The sequence below is a fragment of the Palaemon carinicauda genome, chromosome 38 (genome assembly GCF_036898095.1).
Source record: "Palaemon carinicauda isolate YSFRI2023 chromosome 38, ASM3689809v2, whole genome shotgun sequence".
NCBI lineage: Eukaryota > Metazoa > Arthropoda > Malacostraca > Decapoda > Palaemonidae > Palaemon > Palaemon carinicauda.
Window position 1 is genome coordinate 37,877,827 of NC_090762.1, and position 20,000 is coordinate 37,897,826.

A 20,000-nucleotide genomic window follows, 5' to 3' on the forward strand; every position below is an offset into this window, starting at 1 on the left:
TGGTAATCTCAGTGTTGTCAGGTGTATGAGGACAGAGGAGAATATGTAGAGAATAGGCCAGAATATACCATTTATTTTTTTTAATGAGGCACATTTGCACAGACTCGCAGCAGTGCCCTTTTAGCTCGGAAAAGTTTCCTGCTATCTGATTGGTTAGAATTATCTTGTCCAACCAATCAGCGATCAGGAAACTTTTCCGAACGAAAAGCGCATTCTTGCGAGTCCGTTAAATCTGCCACACTAAAAAGAATTGACTATAGTTGATGTATGAGTAGGCAAAGGAAAAATAAGCCGTAAAGAGAGAGAGAGAGAGAGAGAGAGAGAGAGAGAGAGAGAGAGAGAGAGAGATCAAATGTATTGTCACGCAGAGTATAATGAAGTTACGTACACACGCATATTGAACTTTCTCATTTATATATTGCCAAATGCACTAATTAATATTTTGTTTAATAAAAACATTATTCATCTCTTTTGACAGCTGAGCGAGGACTAACCTTTTGACGATGCGAAAACTACAAGGTTAGTAAAGTTTTGTATCATTTGTACTCTATACATGCTGTATTATATATGCCCTGAAACCCCTCGTGGGAAGTATAATTTTCTTCGAGGTTTATTTGATGTAAAAAAAATTTATGTTGTTTAGATTCCAGATCGTGTAATTGCATATATACAATTAAGCGTGTACACAAACACACAAACACACACACACACACACACACACACATATATATATATATATATATATATATATATATATATATATATATATATATATATATAAATTTATACATATGTATATATACACAATAAATATATATACACATATATGTATATGTATATATATATATATATATATATATATATATATATATATATATATATATATATATATATATATATACAGGATATATATACAATATAAAAAACATTATATATGCATATATATACATATATATGTATATATATACAGTGTATATATATATATATATATATATATATATATATATATATATATATATATATATATATACAGGATAAATATACAATATATAATACATTATATACAAATATAAGCAATATATATACAGTGTATATATATATATATATATATATATATATATATATATATATATATATATATATATATATATATATACAGGATAAATATACAATATATAATACATTATATACAAATATAAGCAATATATAAAACACTATAGATATATATACATATGCCCCAGAACATTTATAATCTAAACAGCCAAAGGGAAAAATGAAACAAAAAATAAACTACCAATACCTTCGTGCTATCCATGTCCAGTGATACGCAGTCTCTGTTATCTACATAACTCGGAGGGTTACAGGAAAGCCTTATAAAATACAACACGATCTGACTTCCTTTCGTCAATTCTATTTAGCCAGGCAGATTTACACCGACTCGCAATGGTGTCCTTTTATTATTATTATTAATTGCTAAGCTACAACCCTAGTTGGAATAGCAGGATGCTATAAGCCCTGGGCCCCAGCAGGGAAATTAGCCCAGTGGGGAGAGGAAACAAGGAAAAAGAGAACTATTTTAAGAACAGTAACATTAAAATAAATATTTCCTGCATAAACTATAGAAATCTTAACAAAACAGGAGGAAGAGAAATATGATAGAATAGTGTGCCCGAGTGTACCCTCAAGCAAGAGAACTCGAACCCAAGACCGTGGAAGACCACGGTACAGAGGCTATGGCACTACGCAAGACTAGAGAATAATGGTTTGATTTTGGAGTGTCCTCCTAAAAGAGCTGCTTACCATAGCTAAAGAGTCTCTTCTACCTATATATAAATTGAGAAACTGGCAAGTGATTAATCTGCGCCTTACCTTTATTTGCAGGGCATCGTCCATTCCTCGTTCTTTGTGGGTTGAGTGTGTCTGTTATCGTCGTATTAGTTTCCTACATCTCCACCTTCCAGTTTTCTGGAAATCCTTCTTTTAAATATTACGTAGGTAAGGCCATTTGTATGTTTATATAGTTTACGTCAAACAATTCCCTATCATCTTAACCATATATTTGTAATAATTCCTTCCATAACTTCTTATTGTGTAAGAAATTTATTATCATTGTTATTGTTGGTGGTGATATTATTAGAATTAACTTCAAGTAATTTTTTTAGAGTAAATTTAAAACTTTTCACGTTTGATGTATCTCAAATTACGGCATTGTTCCTTATTTGAAACCAGTTTTGAAATAGAGTACTTGGAGATTCAGTAAGAAAAATAAATAAGGAAGTAAAGATAAAACAATATGGACAACTTTTTAAGCTCTGTAAAAACCTGTCTGTCGTCAGATGGTGGACGCAGGGCTGCGGCCACGATCTTCAGAAACCCAAGCAGTCTACACTCGCAGATAATATTAGCCAAGAAAACCAGTAACGTTGCCACAAACTACACCAAAAACACTATCAAGGATAACACACTCATTAACATTACAGTCTTAGATCACACTTCCACTAGGGACATTACCAAAGGCAAAGCCACTAACCACTACAACGGAACTGCCACTAACATACCTATCAATAGTACAATACCACTATACGCCTACAACAGCAGTGTAGTATCAGACCTAACTTCCATTAAGTGTAACACTATACCCTGTACATCAAAAGAAAAAGTCATACCATCAAAAGAAGGTAAACAGCAAACCCCAGTATTTCCCAGCAATGACAACAACACGACTGCAACTATTGATATCAGAATCAAGGATTTTAGAAACGATTCTGTCGCCGGTCCTTCAATGGCCGGAAGTCCGTCGGCAACTAAGACTGAAGCTGTTTTGCTGTCTTCTCTCATTTCCACAGGGAACACTTCTCATTACCTGATTGAAACTGAAGGATGCAATATCTTGGACTTTCACCCGTTACACCCAGACATCATTAAATATACATTCAACCACGTTCCAGAGGTAATGTCCTAAGGTTAAAAATACTGGCCGTTGGCTACGCTGCATTGAAAGTAGTGCCAATTTATGGCGTGAAGCTTCTAACGAAAGTTGGTCCTTCTTAAGATGAAGAAATCAGGAGTAGTTTATAATTACTCCTTTCAAACCTATTTTCAAAAGATACTTGAAATTGGCGTGCTTTTATGAAAGTGCATTATATATTAGTCAAATCAACAGAAAAGTCAAATATCTTACATTTTAGATTATAAGTCTGGTTCAGTATTGCCGTGATTCCTCTATATTTTACTCAATTTACTAAGAATATGTTAAAACTTCACTTCACTGGATATCTACTTATTTACAGGTACCATTCTATACTCTGTTTTAGATGAAAAACTTTAATATAGTCATTCCTTCTTCCTCATGAGGCTCAATACCACACAGTATTCTAGAAGTTTTATCCCAAATGTGACCAAGTTGTGGAATTATCTTCCTGATCGGGTAGACCTTCAAAAGTTCAAATTTGCAGCAAATGTTATGTTGACCAGCCTGACTTAGATCTGTTTGTAGTTTATATATGAAAGATGTTTTAATGTCGTTACTGTTCTTAAAATATATTATGTTAATAGTTCATTACTTTTCATATAGTTATTTATTTCCTTGCCTCGCTGGGCCATTTTTCCCGATTGGAACCCTAGTGCTTGTAGTATTCTCCTTATCCAACTAGGGTTGTAGCTTAGCCAGTAACAATAATAATATTTTTCGTCTATTCTGGTTAGTCTCCAACATATTCCCTCCACGAGTAATCAATGTAAATGAATCTAAACATCTTGGATTCTTGTAGAGACAATGAACTCATTTCATAAAAGTTGGAAAAAAAAGAAAAAGAAATCTATGTTGCAAGTCTGTGACCAAACTCCCGCTGTATTCCCGCCTCGCACACATGCGCAGAGAACAACCACTAATAAAGAATGCTGAAACTCCACACACTAGAGAAATACTTAGCCTTTCGTATTATGCGCTTCTTAATGTGCCTTTACCGTCACATAATTTGTGTTCAACTTCAGCGCAAGAAACATTTTTTTCCCGTGCTTGCCAGTACACTTATAAGTTAAAATTCTAGTTATTTCTAGTCTACTAATGATTTAAATCCATTTCTAGTTTTAAACATAAATGATATCTTTTTAATGCCACCGGAAGTTAATTTTTTTGTCGTTTTTTACAGCTAATTTGCTCCAAGAACCTGCCACTAACAGAGAACGTGGGACTGACCCTAATATTACACGAGAACCTCCTCGCAGACTATGGGTCTTCCAATGCCTCATTTTCTTGTTATTATCAAGGCATCTTGAGACAAGAACAAAGCCCCAGCCATTACAATAAAGACTGCGACAAAAAATTCAAGTAGGCCTGCATAAGCTGATTACAACATATTTCAATTGTGCATATATTGTGAAGTAATTCATAGGACTTTTTTTTAACTGAATTGTGGGTTTTTGCAAAGGTGATAAATTCAGTATTGTAAGATAATGTAATTTACAAACAGATTGTAGATAGTGAGAAACGGTGTGATGTGAAAATGTGCATAAATATGAAGTAGGTTACCATGTATAATGTACACACATGCATATGAAAACATTATATATATATATATATATATATATATATATATATATATATATATATATATATATATATATATATATATATATATATATATATATATGTGTGTGTGTGTGTATGTTAGTGTGCATAGATTCATTTATACGTGTATGAATATGTCTTAAAACTAAATATATTTCCCCACTATTGACGTAAATCAAATGAATGCAAAACTTTCTTTAAATTTACAGACTGTCATATAAGGTTCCAATCAGAGTGAAAGAAACTCCCATAGCAGAGGACGCCATTTTGGTAACCTGTCACGATCGCAATAAGAAGAAGCCCATTTATCAGAACGTGCATTTCTTCATTCAGCCTCGAAGAAGCAAGAAGAAACGGCAACAGTTTCTGGTATTTGTGATGTGTTTTGTAATGTTGTTTTGGTGCTTCATGAATGTATGACTTGTAAGTAATTCCTCCTGAAACAGTGATTAAAACTATTATAATAATTACTTTCTGTATCTTGATCTTTGTGTTCTTGTCCTTTCTGATAGGCCGAGGCAGCAGCCGCTGGAGGTGATATACCCGAGAAGTTAAGCGTGGTTATTATTGGAACAGATTCTGTGTCACGAGGGAACCTTAGGCGTCACATGCCCAAGACCCACGCTTACCTAAGAGACCATCTACACGCCATTAGCCTCAAGGGCCTGACCAAAATAGCTGATAACACACACCCAAACATTGTAGCTCTTTTAATGGGGCTTTCTTTGATCGAGCTGAAAAGGCAAAAATGCAGAGAGGGAATTAGAAGGTGGGGGTCGAAGTTTGATGACTGTCCCATCATTTGGAGAGATTTTTCAAAACAGGGCTATGCCACGGCCTACGCAGAGGACACGCCGCATATTGGTTCTTTTCACCACAACATGCATGGGTTTGTCGAACAACCCACCGACTATTACAATAGGCCTTACTATATTGCAGCCGAGAATTACACAGGGCATAGCGGCAATATTAAGGGTGCCGTCGGGTATCTGTGTCAAGGAGTACACAAAAGTATTTCGGTCATTCACAACTACTCACTGGCTGTTGCCGAAGAGTTGAAGGACATTCCATATTTCGCTTATTATTGGACCACTTCTATGACTCACGACTACCCAGAGGCTGCTCTGAGGGCTGACGAGCCATGTTATACATATCTTAAGAAGATGAATGAGAGAGGCCACTTGAATCACACCATCCTATTCTTCATCAGTGATCATGGAATGAGACAAGGGAAATTCAGAGCAACGTACGCTGGGATGCTGGAAGAGAGATTACCTTACGCAAATATTGTCTTTCCAGAATGGTTCATTAAGAAGTACCATGAAGCCATCAAAAACGTAAAATTAAACACGAACAGACTAACTTCAACATATGATCTTCACGTAACGCTTAAAGATATCTTAGATCAAAATTACCAGAATCCGAGTAAAATGTAAGTTATCAAAAGTTTGCAAAATTTTATGAAACAACTGACAGCCATATATATATTCAGTGAGAAAAAAAAGTTGTTTCCAATATATAAATCCCATAACAATGTGACAAAACTTCAAGTTGTTACGGGATTATTCTTATAACGTGTTAAATGTAAAGCAACATTACCTGGTACCATAGCCATTACGATAGTTACCATAGCTGACAGAGCAAGAAGTGGGTGATAGAATAGAGCATCTAGTTTTAACTGGCTTCCCCTCACTATTGCACAGATTGCCACATCTCCACTTGCCTTTTTTCTTGAACACTGCTCCACCTCCTTATTATGTATCTGTCTCCTCTTTTTTTTCTCTGTCTCCGTTTCTATATAAATGGGTGTATTTCCTAAATTGTATCCGAAATTATTCAAATTTTTGTTGGACATCAACACTGAAATAAAATTCACGGCATGTTTTCTATGTAAAGGTTACCTTCCATTCCAATTGCGGCATATGAGCAGAGCATGTTAAAGATTTTGGGCTACACCCATTCACAGCTGTGCTCCTTTCCTCTTATGCCAGGCATTGCTGCTACATACTCTGTGATATGAACACTCTTGCAATGGACAGTTTTGGTTACACTAATTTATTTAGAAATAGAGACAGACAGAGAGTAAGGAGGAGGGGTTGGAGAGCAAACCAGTAATCAGTAGAGACGTGGCATCAGTGGGGAATCTGTTTAAAACCAGGTGTCCTACACTATTGTCCATTTTCTGCTTGGTTAAGCACACTCAACAATGATTTTTTTTTATATAATTTGGGGTTGATGTTTTTCAAGTGTATCAATTTCCATAACCATTGTAATGACTACTTGTTTTTCACGGGGATGTTAAACCACAACATGCCTGTTAAATCATGTCTGTTCTAATAATGATTGGATAAGAACAGATGTCCTATTAACATTAGTCTGATCCACATTAAAGACTTTCCTTCATTCTTACCAGTAAAATTACTCCCGAGGTATTAACTCCTTGCCCAAAACATTTCGTTACTTTTCTCTTCAGGTGTTAACTGCAAAAACACAAATATCACATTAATGACAAAAGATTATCAATTTCTCCCTGCTGTCTCCTAGTACCTCGAGGCATAAGAACGGCCGCAGCCTCTTTCGTGAAATCCCGGGCAGGCGGACCTGCAGTGACGCTGGAATTCCTCAGCATTACTGTGCATGTGAAAGCACCAAGGAAGCCAACTCTAAGGACGTTCATTTGATAGAAGCGGCTAAGGCTGCTATAGGCCAACTCAATGAGGGCTTAAAGGCATTTCCAAACTGCACTCGACTTCACCTTGACCAGGTAACTTACTGAGGACTGGGTACAGTCAGCTGGATGATTTAAACACTGTGAAATCAAGATCATTATTGTTGTTTATAAGAGCATTCATTAACCTTCAGACCTATGCAGACATACCTGAACTTTAAAAAAAGTGATTTACACACTGTCCAACCAGGGTTATTATTTTTGTTTTTAAGAACAGTCATTAACATTCAGGTATACTAGCAAAGGTTTGCAAGTGTAGGGATACCTGAACATTAGTATGAACAACCTTCACAGAATTTATTCCTGCGTAGGCGACCTGAGCAAAGAGTTCATCTCTATCAATACGCCAGGGAGACCTGTGCAGGTAGGTTAGTGACTGGGCTCAGCCGAAAATCTTTAACGTGCTCCACCCACAAGTATCATGAGTAGCTGCCACCTTCTTACAGCTGATTCATGTAAGAATAATGATAATAGATAATAATTATAAAACAGATAATAGTTGATTATGATACTTTAACAGAGTCCCACGCAGCTAGTGTGTCCAGCACATCCATTTGCAGCTTGCCAGAACAGAGGAGCAACGAGGTAATGCTTATTTGTGAGTGAAGCAAGCCACAATGTAGCAAAGACCATTTGAGTGATGGCCAATCACCATGTTTTTAGGTGGAGCATGTTAAAGATTTTGGGCTGGACCCAGTCATAGTTTCGCATGTAGACCTGAAGGTTAATGGCTGTCTTAAGACTTTCAAATAGGTCTCAAACTTAGGGAATCACAAGAGAAAGACTATTTTCCTTTATTTGCTAACGATATCACATAGCAACATAAGCTGAAGTAGAGTAGCAGCTAACTAGTCAGACTAAAACAATTCACCAGAAAATTTGAAAGTGGAAAATTCAAAGGTTTGCAATAAATGAATTTTTTTTATATTGATAAAAAAAACAATTTATCTATTAAAAAATTTACATTAAGTACATATTCTTGGCAAATATGGCAAAATATTCTTTGCAGCAGACATTTTACAGTGAAAAATATTATGGTTATGACATCTACAGTTTTTTTTTTTCAATCTGCATTTAGAATCAGGTATCTACGTTTCGCAATAAGTAATTTAATTTATCAATTTATCCATACGACCTTGCAGGTGACCAGGGAGGCTATTTAGTACCTCTGTGCAATTGAGGAGGTGGAGAACCTACTAAAGTAACGATTGAAAAAAAGGTTGAACGGCAATGGAATTAAAGAGAGCTACAAATTGGATATAGCCTAGAGTGCAGCACACGAGGTGCACTGAAGGCACTATTATTATTATAACTATTTATTAATATTATTACTTGCTAAGCTACAAGTTGAAAAAGCAGGATGCTATAAGCACAGGGGCTCCAACAGGAAAGTTGTCTAGTGAGGAAAGGAAACAAGGAAAAATAAAAAAATTAAGAAAAGTAACAACATTAAAAGAAATAATTCCTATATAAACTATAAATACTTTAACAAAACAAGAGGAAGAGAAATAAGATAGAATAGTGTGCTCGAGTGTACCCTCAAGCAAGAGAACTCTAACACAAGGCAGTGGAAAACCATGGCACTACCCAAGACCAGAGAACAATAGTTTGATTTTGGAGAGTTTTTCTCCTAGAAGAGCTGCTTACCATAGCTAAAGAGTCTCTTCTACCCTTACCAAGAGGAAAGTGGCCACTGAACATGGTTTAAAAGTTCGTTGTTTATAACTCAACTAATGGCCGGATATTGTTCAATTTGAACAATACTAGGTAAGGGATTCAATTGGTGACACCTTCACTTAGTAAAAGTAATAATACTCCAGATGCATTATCCTAACACTGGTAATTACATTTTTTCAATTATAAAAAGATTACATACACACATACATATATATATATATATATATATATATATATATATATATATATATATATATATATATATATATATATGTATATATATATATATATATATGGTAAGCAGCTCTTCTAAGAGGACAGTCCAAAATCAAACCATTTTTCTCTAGTCTTGCGTAGTGTAATAGCCTCTGTATCATGGTCTTCCACTGTCTTGGGTTAGAGTTCTCTTACTTGAGGGTACTCTCAGCCACACTATTCTATCTCGTTTCTCTTCCTCTTGTGTTGTTAAAGTTTTCATAGTTTATATAGGAAATGTTTATTTAAATGTCATTGTTCTTAAAATATATTATTTTTCCTTGTTTCCTTTCCTCACTGGGCTATTTTCCCTGTTAGGGCCCCTGAGCTTATAGCATTTTTCTTTTCCAAGTAGGGTTGTAGCTTAGCAAGTAATAATAATAATAATAATAATAATAATAATAATAATAATAATAATAATAATAATAATAATAATAATAATAATAATATGCGTTTAAAAAAAAATTCCTCCACTCACAGAGCATCACTTCATTTGAGTTCACTGTTAAAAATATTCTAAGAAAATATATTCTAGATTAGTAAAACTATATGTGTTTTTCATTGATTAATTTAGGTTATGAGTGGACGAATTGGAATGGCCAGTAAAGCTACGCAACCCAAGATGAAGGACACAACAATTACATCTTATACTGTGATATTTTCAACCACCCCAGGTATGTGAAAGAGGACATACTTTCTACACAATTTCAGGCTTACCCAGTTATATCTTAATATGGAATCTATATAGAAATTTTATCAAAATCACCACAAAAACTCTTTTAGCCTACCTGCCATTAAATTCAGTGTTGAGGAATCATGTTAAGAAATGGTGTACCAATACACTACATCTTTGCCCCACGATATACAGTGTTCCAATAAATGTTGAGTGTCTCAGTTACCCATCATCTTTTCATGTTGAACAGGTTAACATAAGTCTTTTTATGGGTTAAGTATGAATAAACTTGAACCAAACATTTAGAGGAGGATAGAAACACAATTTAGAATATCAGCACCAAAACGGGAAGAAGAATATTTGATTTCTTATGTGAAGAATTGTGTGCTTGGTATAACTCAGGGAAACAAGAGAGAAAATGTAGTGCGCCATTATGCTATGAATACATGAAAACCAAGAACTGGGGACATTCTTTGATACTGGAGCCTGATGAGAAGTGAAAAATTATATATTGTCTTTTCTGACCCAAAATAAGAGTAAAAAAACTAGGGCTGAGTACAAGAAGGGCCAATGTCATAAAACCATGTTTTGAGAAAAACGCATTTGAAAGATTGCTTGCTATATTAAAAATCAGGCAATTACAGCAAACGAAAGCTCTTTTTTGTTTAGACTGCTTGTATTTTAAACTGTTATTTACAGACCAAGGCATTCCATTATTGTTTTTCATTTTGAAGAAAAAAATATATTAGACCAAACTTTTAAAAATTTATTGCCTGGAAATTGTGTAAAAAAAAATGGCATTATTGGAAAAAGGTATTTCAAACATTTTGAAGTTAATCTATATCCTTCTAGTAGCTATTATACATTACAAAATATCTATAATATTCTTGCTTAGAATGAAAAAAAAAAAAACATCCTAAATCAATGGCTAAAGAAAAGTGAAAAAAAATTACATTGATTAATTTACAAACACAAGTAGATTAATCAAATTTAGGGGAAAAAATCTGATTAGTTTTTGATATGTTGAGTTCCAATAGAAAAGTAATGATCCATAGTAATTGTCTCATCCGCCATAACACTCACATATTGGGTTCATTATCTAAATAAACATCATCTGAAGCATCTTCTGCCGCCTGCAGGCTTCTATAAAATGTTTGCTTCCTGCAGAAATCAAGTCCTTCAACTTTCTGGGTGGAATTTTCCTTGGTCCCTGTTCAAGCTGTGGGAGAATCCAAATGGGTGGTCTTCCTTTTTCCTTTTTTCTTAAATCTAAATGCTGCCGTGCAAGATTTCGAAAAAAAGGATGTCCAGCGCATAATCTGGCCAATTTCATTTTGATTTTATTCCATTTTCTTAATTTTCATCCCCTTTACTTGTTGTCCATTATTATATTTATGGTGATTCACCAGGGGCCAGCAGACATATACAAACTTTTAAAATTAATGAAATCTTCTGTTTGCATTTTAGTCACTTGTAACTTATTTTTTCTCTGGATTGCTCTGAATGTTGTGCTCTAGTCCCGTGGCACCTCAATGTTTGTAGCTGATTTTCTATATTTTTCTATCATGCTTCCATGTGTGTATGGCTAGGTTCTAAGATAGAATGCGTTATTTTCATTCCCTTACTACTGGAAACATGCATAAGCATGGCTGCAAATAAATATTTTGGCCACCTCAAGAGTCACTATATAGTCGAATGTCCTTAATGTCATCTGAGAGGCCATGCAACCATTTCATTACACATGAACCTATTTCTTGACCACCTCTTTTTGCAATCGTTTCATCCCACTTCATATAGTGTCCTTTATTTCCATCCACACTTGTTTCAAAAATGGTTAAGTTATAAACAGCAAGCTGTCTCTTGTAGTAAACTATTCCTGTCTGCAACAGTGGACCAGGAAATATTTTCTGGAGGTCAAAGGATGCAGTAACAATTCCTTTGTTTTTAAGAACAAACTCTTTATCAGCTCTCTTTTCATTGTAAGCCATCTCTGCTAATTCATGATGTTCTGATTTCTCTCCTTCAATGCAGTTTTTATCATCCTCACTAGCAGTCATTAGGGATGCCTTAAAAGCATCACATTTTTCACAAGTGTCTTGGGATGGGTGATGGAAGGACAGATTGAACTCTTCATTGAAGATTTTTCTCTACATTGATTCTTTGTCTGGTGGTAAATTGTTTTCATGGCAGTATTTTTGGTAGAATCCATACATCTGAGCTTTTGTGAGATCTGGATTCAAATATTTTCTTTCTGAGTCTGCTCTAGCTCTAGCATAATGACTTTTCCATGCCGGAAACTGGTTGATATGCTTCTTAATCATATCTACAGATTTGGGGGATATTTTCTTCTGTTTCCCATGTTTTCCTCTTCCATCTGGTGCTAAATTTCCACTTTCAGACTGTCGCATCTTTGTAATATTCCTAGCTCTCGTGAGCTTAATACCAAAAGTAGATAAAAACATCTTTGGGCATACTTCCTTTTTCAGGTATTAGGCTAGAGGTTCATTCATGTTGCATCTTGACAATGTCTGATGTACTCTTACATATATTCACTGATATCACGCACATTACTACCGATTTTGATATTAAATAAATAGTAATTGCTTGCAACCACGTTAAAAACAGAAACGATTTATAAAGTTATGTACGCATATAAATTGTTAAAATCGTTTGGTGCAAGAAAGGCTGAAGTTGACATTGGCCTCTCACGTGGCCCTCTAGGGTTATAGTAAATGAATATACCAAGGGCCAATCACGTCATTGACCTTTCTAGCATGAATATTTTCATTTGTTACTTGACTTTGGCTAGAATAGAGCGCTTAGTGTAGCTCCCTGAACCCACGGACGACATTAACCCTTATAGCACTGATACAGAGGAAATTTTTTAGTTTAGTGGTGGTCTTATCTTCAATCGGCCATTTTTTGACATTGGCCCTTCTTGTACTGAGCCCTAGTAATGACGTCTCTCGTTCTATTGTCTATGAAATTATTGGCCGTTATGCAGTTCCCTATGTCCCGTTGACTACCAATCCTTTTATTCAATTATTTCCTTCGTTCTCTTTTGTCTTATAGGAATTTTAGATATTTGGCCTGGCACTGGGTCGGGGAAACCGGTCAACACCGAGGCTTAACTAGGGGAAAACCTTGCAGGTGGACTACACAGTTGAAAGATGAAAAAGATTAGGACAAAATTTGAAAGGGATTAAGTGGGAACAGACGACGCAAAGCTTAAGAGAACGAAGATGAGAATACTGAGGTAGATTATGGGAATATCACTGCTTGGTAGATTGGAAAATGATGAAATAAGAATGGCAGGCGTCGTAAAGATTACAGAGGTGATAAGCGAAGAAGAATGACAAACATAGTAAAGATTACAGAGGTTTATAAGTGACACCAATGAGATGGTGTGGGGCTGTGGGCACCGTTGAGGGTGGATGGTGGGGAGGGAGGGGGGCTTGAAATGAGCCTGTTAGGGGGAGAAGATTGAGAGGGAGGCAGAGAATTAGATGGAGAGGTAAGGTTAAGGATAATGTGGAGAGAAGTTTAGTTCAAGAGGATGCCTTTGATAGAAGGCAACCGACCCCTTAAAGTAAGGATAAAGGTGTGAAAGAAGCGGTAATAGACAAACAAGCTTAAATACTGGTGAACCTCGAGGACGAAGGAAAGCCACAGAGACCATTTAGTCATGCCTACAGTGCACCATACTCTATTAAAAACAAGTTTTCTTGAATTTCTTGCAGGCGGTGCCATGATGGAAGCAACGGTCAGGCGAAGAAAGGAGGAGTATGAAGTGGGGTCCGAAATTTCTCGTATCAACATGTACGGCAACCAGAGTCACTGCATCACGGATGAAATATATCGGAAATACTGTTACTGCAACGATCTTTTAAGATAACCCCCCTCACAAGGGAGGGGGAAGAGAAACCCCCTTTCCTTTATGAAAGTCGATTAAAGTTGTTATAGTCATGTGGGTAATGATCTATGTTTCAAAATCTCATATCTTTGTTTATATAAAATTTTTATTTTAAGCACTTGTTTTTCTTCACTTTATCTTATCAAAAGTCATGAGAGAGAGAGAGAGAGAGAGAGAGAGAGAGAGAGAGAGAGAGAGAGAGAGAGAGAGAGAGAGAGAGAGAGATTTCATACAGCAAGAGGCATTACTTTTTACTATGGATAATTGAAACAGACTCCGCAGTCCACATTGAGAGCCCACCTTATTAAAACTAACACACCTGCCTCATCCACACTAAGGACATACTTATAAAAGCATAAAAACTTTAATATTTTCAACTTTCTCTAACAATAGAAGGAAATAACGGAAAAGAGACAGAATTTTTCATGTTGTTTTATTGCATTTCTAATTGAAACCCATTGTAACAATCACAACCAATCTACGAAATATTTATGCAATGTGGGGCAAAGTCTAACCAGGACTAAGGACTAATAAATAAAATTATATATCAATCACAATATATATAAAACTTATTAATCCTTACAGAAATCAATTAGTGATGCAATTTCTCTTCTACGAAGGCACTCCCTCTTTGCTCCTCATCTCTTCCATGGCCCGACCATACCAACTGATCTCCTTCACCACCTTCTCCAGGTTGTTTTTTATCCTCTCGTCGTTACATTCGCCTTCGTCGCTGAATTTCCCAACGACCTGATATGGGGCAGAACAGTTTTTATCAACCGTTCAAAAATCCAAAGTAGGCCTACATCCGTTGATTTGTAGATTTCAGTTTTAACAGGGGTTTAAAATCGAAAGTAGGCCTATAATAAACGCTGATTGAAGAACTGCTGTATTGAAGATCTCAATTTTTACAGGGGTTTAAAATCGAAATTAGGCCTACAACATCCGCCGATTTGAAGATCTCAATTTTTACAGGGGTTTAAAATCGAAATTAGGCCTACAACATCCTTTGATTTATAGATTTAATTTTTTACAAGGGTTTAAAATCGAAAGTAGGCCTACAACATCCGTTTATTTGTAGATTTCACTTTTACAGGAGTTTAAATCGAAAATAGGCCTACAACATCCATTAATTTGTAGATTTCAATCTTTACAGGGGTTTAAAATCGAAATTAGGCCTACAACATTCGCTGATTTGAAGATCTCAATTTTTACAGGGGGTTTAAAATCGAAAATAGGCCTACAACATCCGTTAATTTGTAGATTTCAATCTTTACAAGGGTTTAAAATCAAAAATAGGCCTACAACATTCGCTGATTTGAAGATCTCAATTTTTACAGGGGTTTAAAATCGAAAATAGGCCTACAACATCCGTTGATTTGTAGATTTCAATTTTTACAGGAGTTCAAAATCGAAAGTAGGCCTATAACATCCATTAATTTGTAGATTTCCATTTTTAGAGGTTTGAAATTATTTGTCTAATTGCTAAACGCCTTAGCCTAATTAGCTAATGCTAAATATGAATTAATTGGTTTGGCAACCGTTTGGACTAATAATTTACTGCTTGGAGCAAACCGACAAGTATAGCTTACGTGTTGGGCAAGACACAAATCTACTTAATACTGTATATTCATTCAATGCACACAAAAGAAGAAACTAAATATCACACACACATACCTCAAGTCAGATATAATTACTGAAGGAAGCCATATATAATTTCACAATTGTTTTTTAACCTATATTAAACCTCACCTGTGGTATCACGCAGGCAGATGGGGTACTGACCATTCCCAGCTCGCTCAGGAATGGCCGGGCGAAGGACGCTGCTCTGATGCCTCCAAAACTGCCTAAAATGTACCAAGAGGATTATCAAGTATCATGATGAAGGATTCTTTAGTAACGCTAATGATAAAAGACTTGAATTCCAATTCAAATATATTAAGTATGTGCTTTCCAGACCATTAATTTCGTTTTTCAAGTCTCGACAATTCTGTGGCATAACTGTTCTCTAGTCTTGGGTAGTGCCATAACCTCTGTACCATGGTATTCCACTGTCTTGGGTTAGAGTTCTCTTGCTTGAGGGTACACTCTGGCACACTGTCCTATCCAGTTTCTCTTCCTCTTGTTTTGTTAACGTTTTTATAGTTTATATAGGAAATATTTATTTTAATGTTGCTGTTCTTAAAATATTTTATTTTTCCTTGTTTCCTTTCCTCACTGGGCTATTTTCCCTGTTGGGGCCCCTGAGTTTATAGAATCCTGCTTTTCCAAGTAGGGTTGTAGCTTAGCATTTAATAATAATAATAATAATAATAATAATAATAATAATAATAATAATAATAGATTTTGATAATGATAAGATACTTAAATCCCTCTTCAAATATATAAAGTATGTGCTTTTCAGACCATCAATTTCGTTTTCAAGTCTTCACAATTCTGTGGCAGGGATGTTTGCGTTTTATAGTTTATAGATTATAATATAAAAGAGAATAATCAAGATGGAATAAATGAAGTGGGAACAGAAGGAAAGAAGAGTAATTTATGGGTGCTGTTATATTATGCATACAGTGAACCACCCTAGTACCCAGACGGTGCATGACGTATGGCATATTATTATTATTATTATTATTATTATTATTATTTGCTGAGCTACAGCCCTAGTTGAAAATGAAGGATACTATAAGCCCAAGGGCTCCAACAGGGAAAATAGCTCAGTGAGGAAAGGAAATAGGTAAATAAACTGCAAGAGAAGTAATGAACAATATAAAACATTTTAATAACAGTAACAATAATAAAACAGATCTCTCATATATAACTATAAATCTTTATAAAAGCAAGAGGAAGAGAAATAAGATAGAAAAGTGAGCCCAAGTGTACCCTCAAGCAAGAGAACTCCTACCCAAGACAGCGGAAGACCATGGTACAGAGGCTATTGCACTACCCAAGACTACAGAACATTGGTTTGAGTTTGGAGTGTCCTTCTCCTAGAAGCATGATGACCTAATAAAATTTATAAAACATCTCTCAAAGGCTATACCATGGACTGAGTATATGCAAACCCAAATCAAGAATTACTAACTAGCTAAAACATGCAATCCTGACAAGTTTCAATAAAATTCCCCTTTATGACTGAATACAATGTAGGCCCATTTTCATGTCACTGCCAAACACAGGAGCAAAAGAATTGCTAATTTTTATAATAATAATAATGGCAAAAAAAATATAGCTTATTTTAATGTTGTTACTGTTCTTAAAATACTTATTTTTAATTGTTTATTACTTATCTTATAGATTACCTATTTCCTTTCCTCACGGGGCTATCTTTCTCTGTTAGAGCACTAGGGCTTATAGCATCCTGCTCTTCCAACTAAGGTTGTAACTTCGCAAGTTGTAATAATAATAATAATAATAATAATAATAATAATAATAATAATAATAATAATAATAATAATAATAATAATAATATGCGGGATACTGTAAATCAAGGTCTATATTTTATAGACCTTGCTGTAAAAGGTGCGATGGGTTGTGGTGGTCGATGGGGTAACGTTCCTGACTGGTGATTGCAAGCCTGGGGTTCGAGTATCGCTCAAACTCATTAGTTCCTTTGGTCGCTGCATCCCTACCATCTTTGTGAGCTAAGAATGGGGGGTGGGTCAATAGGTCTATCTGCAGAGTCATCAACAGCCCCAGCTTGAGTGGAGAGGAGGCTTGGGTGCTGATCACGTGTATAAATGGTCAGCTTCTAGGGCATTGTCCTGCTTGATATAGCAATGTCACTGTCCCTTGCCTCTGACATTCATGAGTGACCTTTAACCCTTTAAAGGCTTCAAGCTGTGTGGCTTGCTACTACATTTACATAAAATCCACAGGGGAGGGAAGGCCATTCAGTTTCAAGGTACAGACGTGAGCCCTGTAAGACCCTACATAGAAAAGTAACTGGGTGCCTTTGAGAAATTCACACGAATCAGTTAGGCATTGAAGTCATCATCTTTCTACTTGATAACCAGTCATATCTTAATTCTGTTGCATATGCTTATCAAGATAATGCTGTTCCAGCTGATTGTTGTTATTTTTAATGTTATCGGGATATGGAGACAGCCGATTTACATTTCTATACTATCACTGGCCACTGTAGTAGGAGGATTTGATTGAAATGTAAAGATTGGAGCAACAAAATTAAAAGAAATTCACCAGCTAAATGGATTTATGCCACAAAGAAACAGATGAAAACGAAAAGGTTTTTATTATTATTATTATTATTATTATTATTATTATTATTATTATTATTATTATTATTATTATTATAAGCTAACCTACAACACTATAGTCAATTTCTTTTAGCGATGCAGATTTGCACCGACTCGCAGCGGTGCCCTTTTAGCTCGGAAAAGTTCCCTGATCGCTGATTGGTTGGACGAGATAATTCTAACCAATCAGCGACCAGGAAACTTTTCCGAGCTAAAAGGGCACCGCTGCGAGTCGGTGCAAATCTGCATCGCTAAAAGAAATGGACTATAATTGGAAAAGCAAGATGCTATAAGCCCAAGGGCTCCAACAGGAAATAATAGCCCAGTGAGAAAAGGAAATAAGGAAATAAATAAACGATATCAAAAGTAATGAAAACATTAAAATAAAATACTTTAAAAAAACGTTAAAATAGAAAATTAATATATAAACTAAGAAAGACTTATGTCAGCCTGTTCAACATACGAACATTTGAAGCAAGTTTGAACTTTTGAAGTTCTATTGACTGAACTACCCGATTAGGAAGATCATTCTACTATGTTTAGGAAAGGTCTTTAGGATTGGAGTTTAATGAAAGATTGAAAAAAAGCAAATCAGACAATGGATAGGTTAAGTAAAATTTGGAATTCATATCGCCTGAATTACATATAAGACTGTAAATGAGTTTAGTGAGATCGGTGTTACTATATGGACATAAGTCGTGGTATGACAAGGAAACAATATCCAACATTATTTGTAGATTTGAGAACAAGGCTCTAAGAAGAATATTGGTAGTTAAATGGTAGGACAGGATTAGAAATGAAACTATAAGATAGATTATTCCAGTGCCCTATGAGGATGCGATCATGGTGTTGGCTAGATGGAGATGGTTTGGACATGCTCTTCACACTCCTCAAGAGAGATTAGTTCACCAAACATTCAGCTGGGCTCCACAAGGCACTGCAAGAGTTGGAAAGCCCAGGCCTACATGGCTAAAGACTATTTTTGCGTGAAGTTCATGATGAATGGAGTAGTATTCAATTGAAATCTCAAGATAGAGACGACTGGCGAAAACTAACCGAGAACCTTTGCGTTAATGATGGTGATGAGAAACCAGTGCAGCTCTGGTTGAAGAGAAACTACAAAACAAAAATTTTTACGGTGTCATACAAGTGGTATCCTACCCATTAAGATGTTGTTAATGACGAAAAGAACTCACCCATAGAATAGCAGACGATGCCGCAAGGTTTGTGCCTGTACGAAGCTGGGGGGAAATTGTCTAAAACGGAGGTGAGGGCGGGTGGCAGACCACAATTGTACTCCGGTGTCACGATGACGTAAGCGTTAGCATTGACGATCTTGTTATTGGTCTCTATCATCCACTCGGGAACATCGTTTTGGTCTCTGTAGAAATGCATCGGTTGATGGACATGGCCATCGCCTCCAATTTTGAGAGGATCTGAAATGAGGACGGAAACAGTTTGAAATTTTGAACGTTGAACCGAGTTAATCTTCTGAAAATTAAACCAAGAACCCCCAAAAGGAATAAAAAAAAAAAACCATACACATTATAAAGAATAAAAAAAACCTGATTGTTATGTTTGAATTTCGATTAGTGTTATTTAGAGATTTCAAACTGTAAAAGGGCTTAAATATTATAAAGATTGATTAAAATATCTAAGGACATAGCTCAATGATTCTTACTGGTCTTACAAATAATTCTTTCTACAGTACCTTTTTTTAACCATTCCCAAAGCATGATTATATTTTTGAACTCAGAACTAAACATATTTTATATATATATATATATATATATATATATATATATATATATATATATATATATATATATATATATATATATATATATATATATATATATATACATACATATATATATATATATATATATATATATATATATATATATATATATATATATATATATATATATACA

At 35.2% G+C, this 20,000-nt stretch overlaps 2 protein-coding genes across 12 annotated transcripts in view; one reads left to right on the top strand and one right to left on the bottom strand.

Moving 5' to 3' along the window:
- Positions 1-14,041, top strand: part of LOC137630557 (uncharacterized) — a 23,903-nt gene extending 9,862 nt beyond the window's left edge. For 7 of the 11 annotated variants that reach the window (XM_068362083.1, XM_068362085.1, XM_068362086.1 and 4 more), the window contains exons 2-10: positions 479-519; positions 1,882-1,995; positions 2,337-2,950; positions 4,152-4,330; positions 4,780-4,939; positions 5,083-6,002; positions 7,115-7,334; positions 9,805-9,904; positions 13,644-14,041. In XM_068362083.1, the coding sequence (XP_068218184.1) occupies positions 504-519; positions 1,882-1,995; positions 2,337-2,950; positions 4,152-4,330; positions 4,780-4,939; positions 5,083-6,002; positions 7,115-7,334; positions 9,805-9,904; positions 13,644-13,798 (2,478 nt within the window). In that variant the 5' untranslated portion in view covers positions 479-503 and the 3' untranslated portion in view covers positions 13,799-14,041. The remainder of the gene's footprint in view (positions 1-478; positions 520-1,881; positions 1,996-2,336; positions 2,951-4,151; positions 4,331-4,779; positions 4,940-5,082; positions 6,003-7,114; positions 7,335-9,804; positions 9,905-13,643) is intronic. The other 4 variants (XM_068362091.1, XM_068362090.1, XM_068362089.1 and 1 more) reach the window with 2 other exon arrangements.
- Positions 14,042-14,232: 191 nt separating this feature from the next.
- The window catches only part of LOC137630559 (FMN-dependent NADPH-azoreductase-like), a 13,572-nt gene continuing 7,804 nt past the window's right edge, over positions 14,233-20,000 (bottom strand). The window contains exons 2-4 of the mRNA XM_068362092.1: positions 19,263-19,502; positions 15,569-15,663; positions 14,233-14,566 (exon numbers count right to left, since the gene is read on the bottom strand). Coding sequence (XP_068218193.1) covers positions 14,429-14,566; positions 15,569-15,663; positions 19,263-19,502 — 473 coding nt within the window. The 3' untranslated portion in view covers positions 14,233-14,428. The remainder of the gene's footprint in view (positions 14,567-15,568; positions 15,664-19,262; positions 19,503-20,000) is intronic.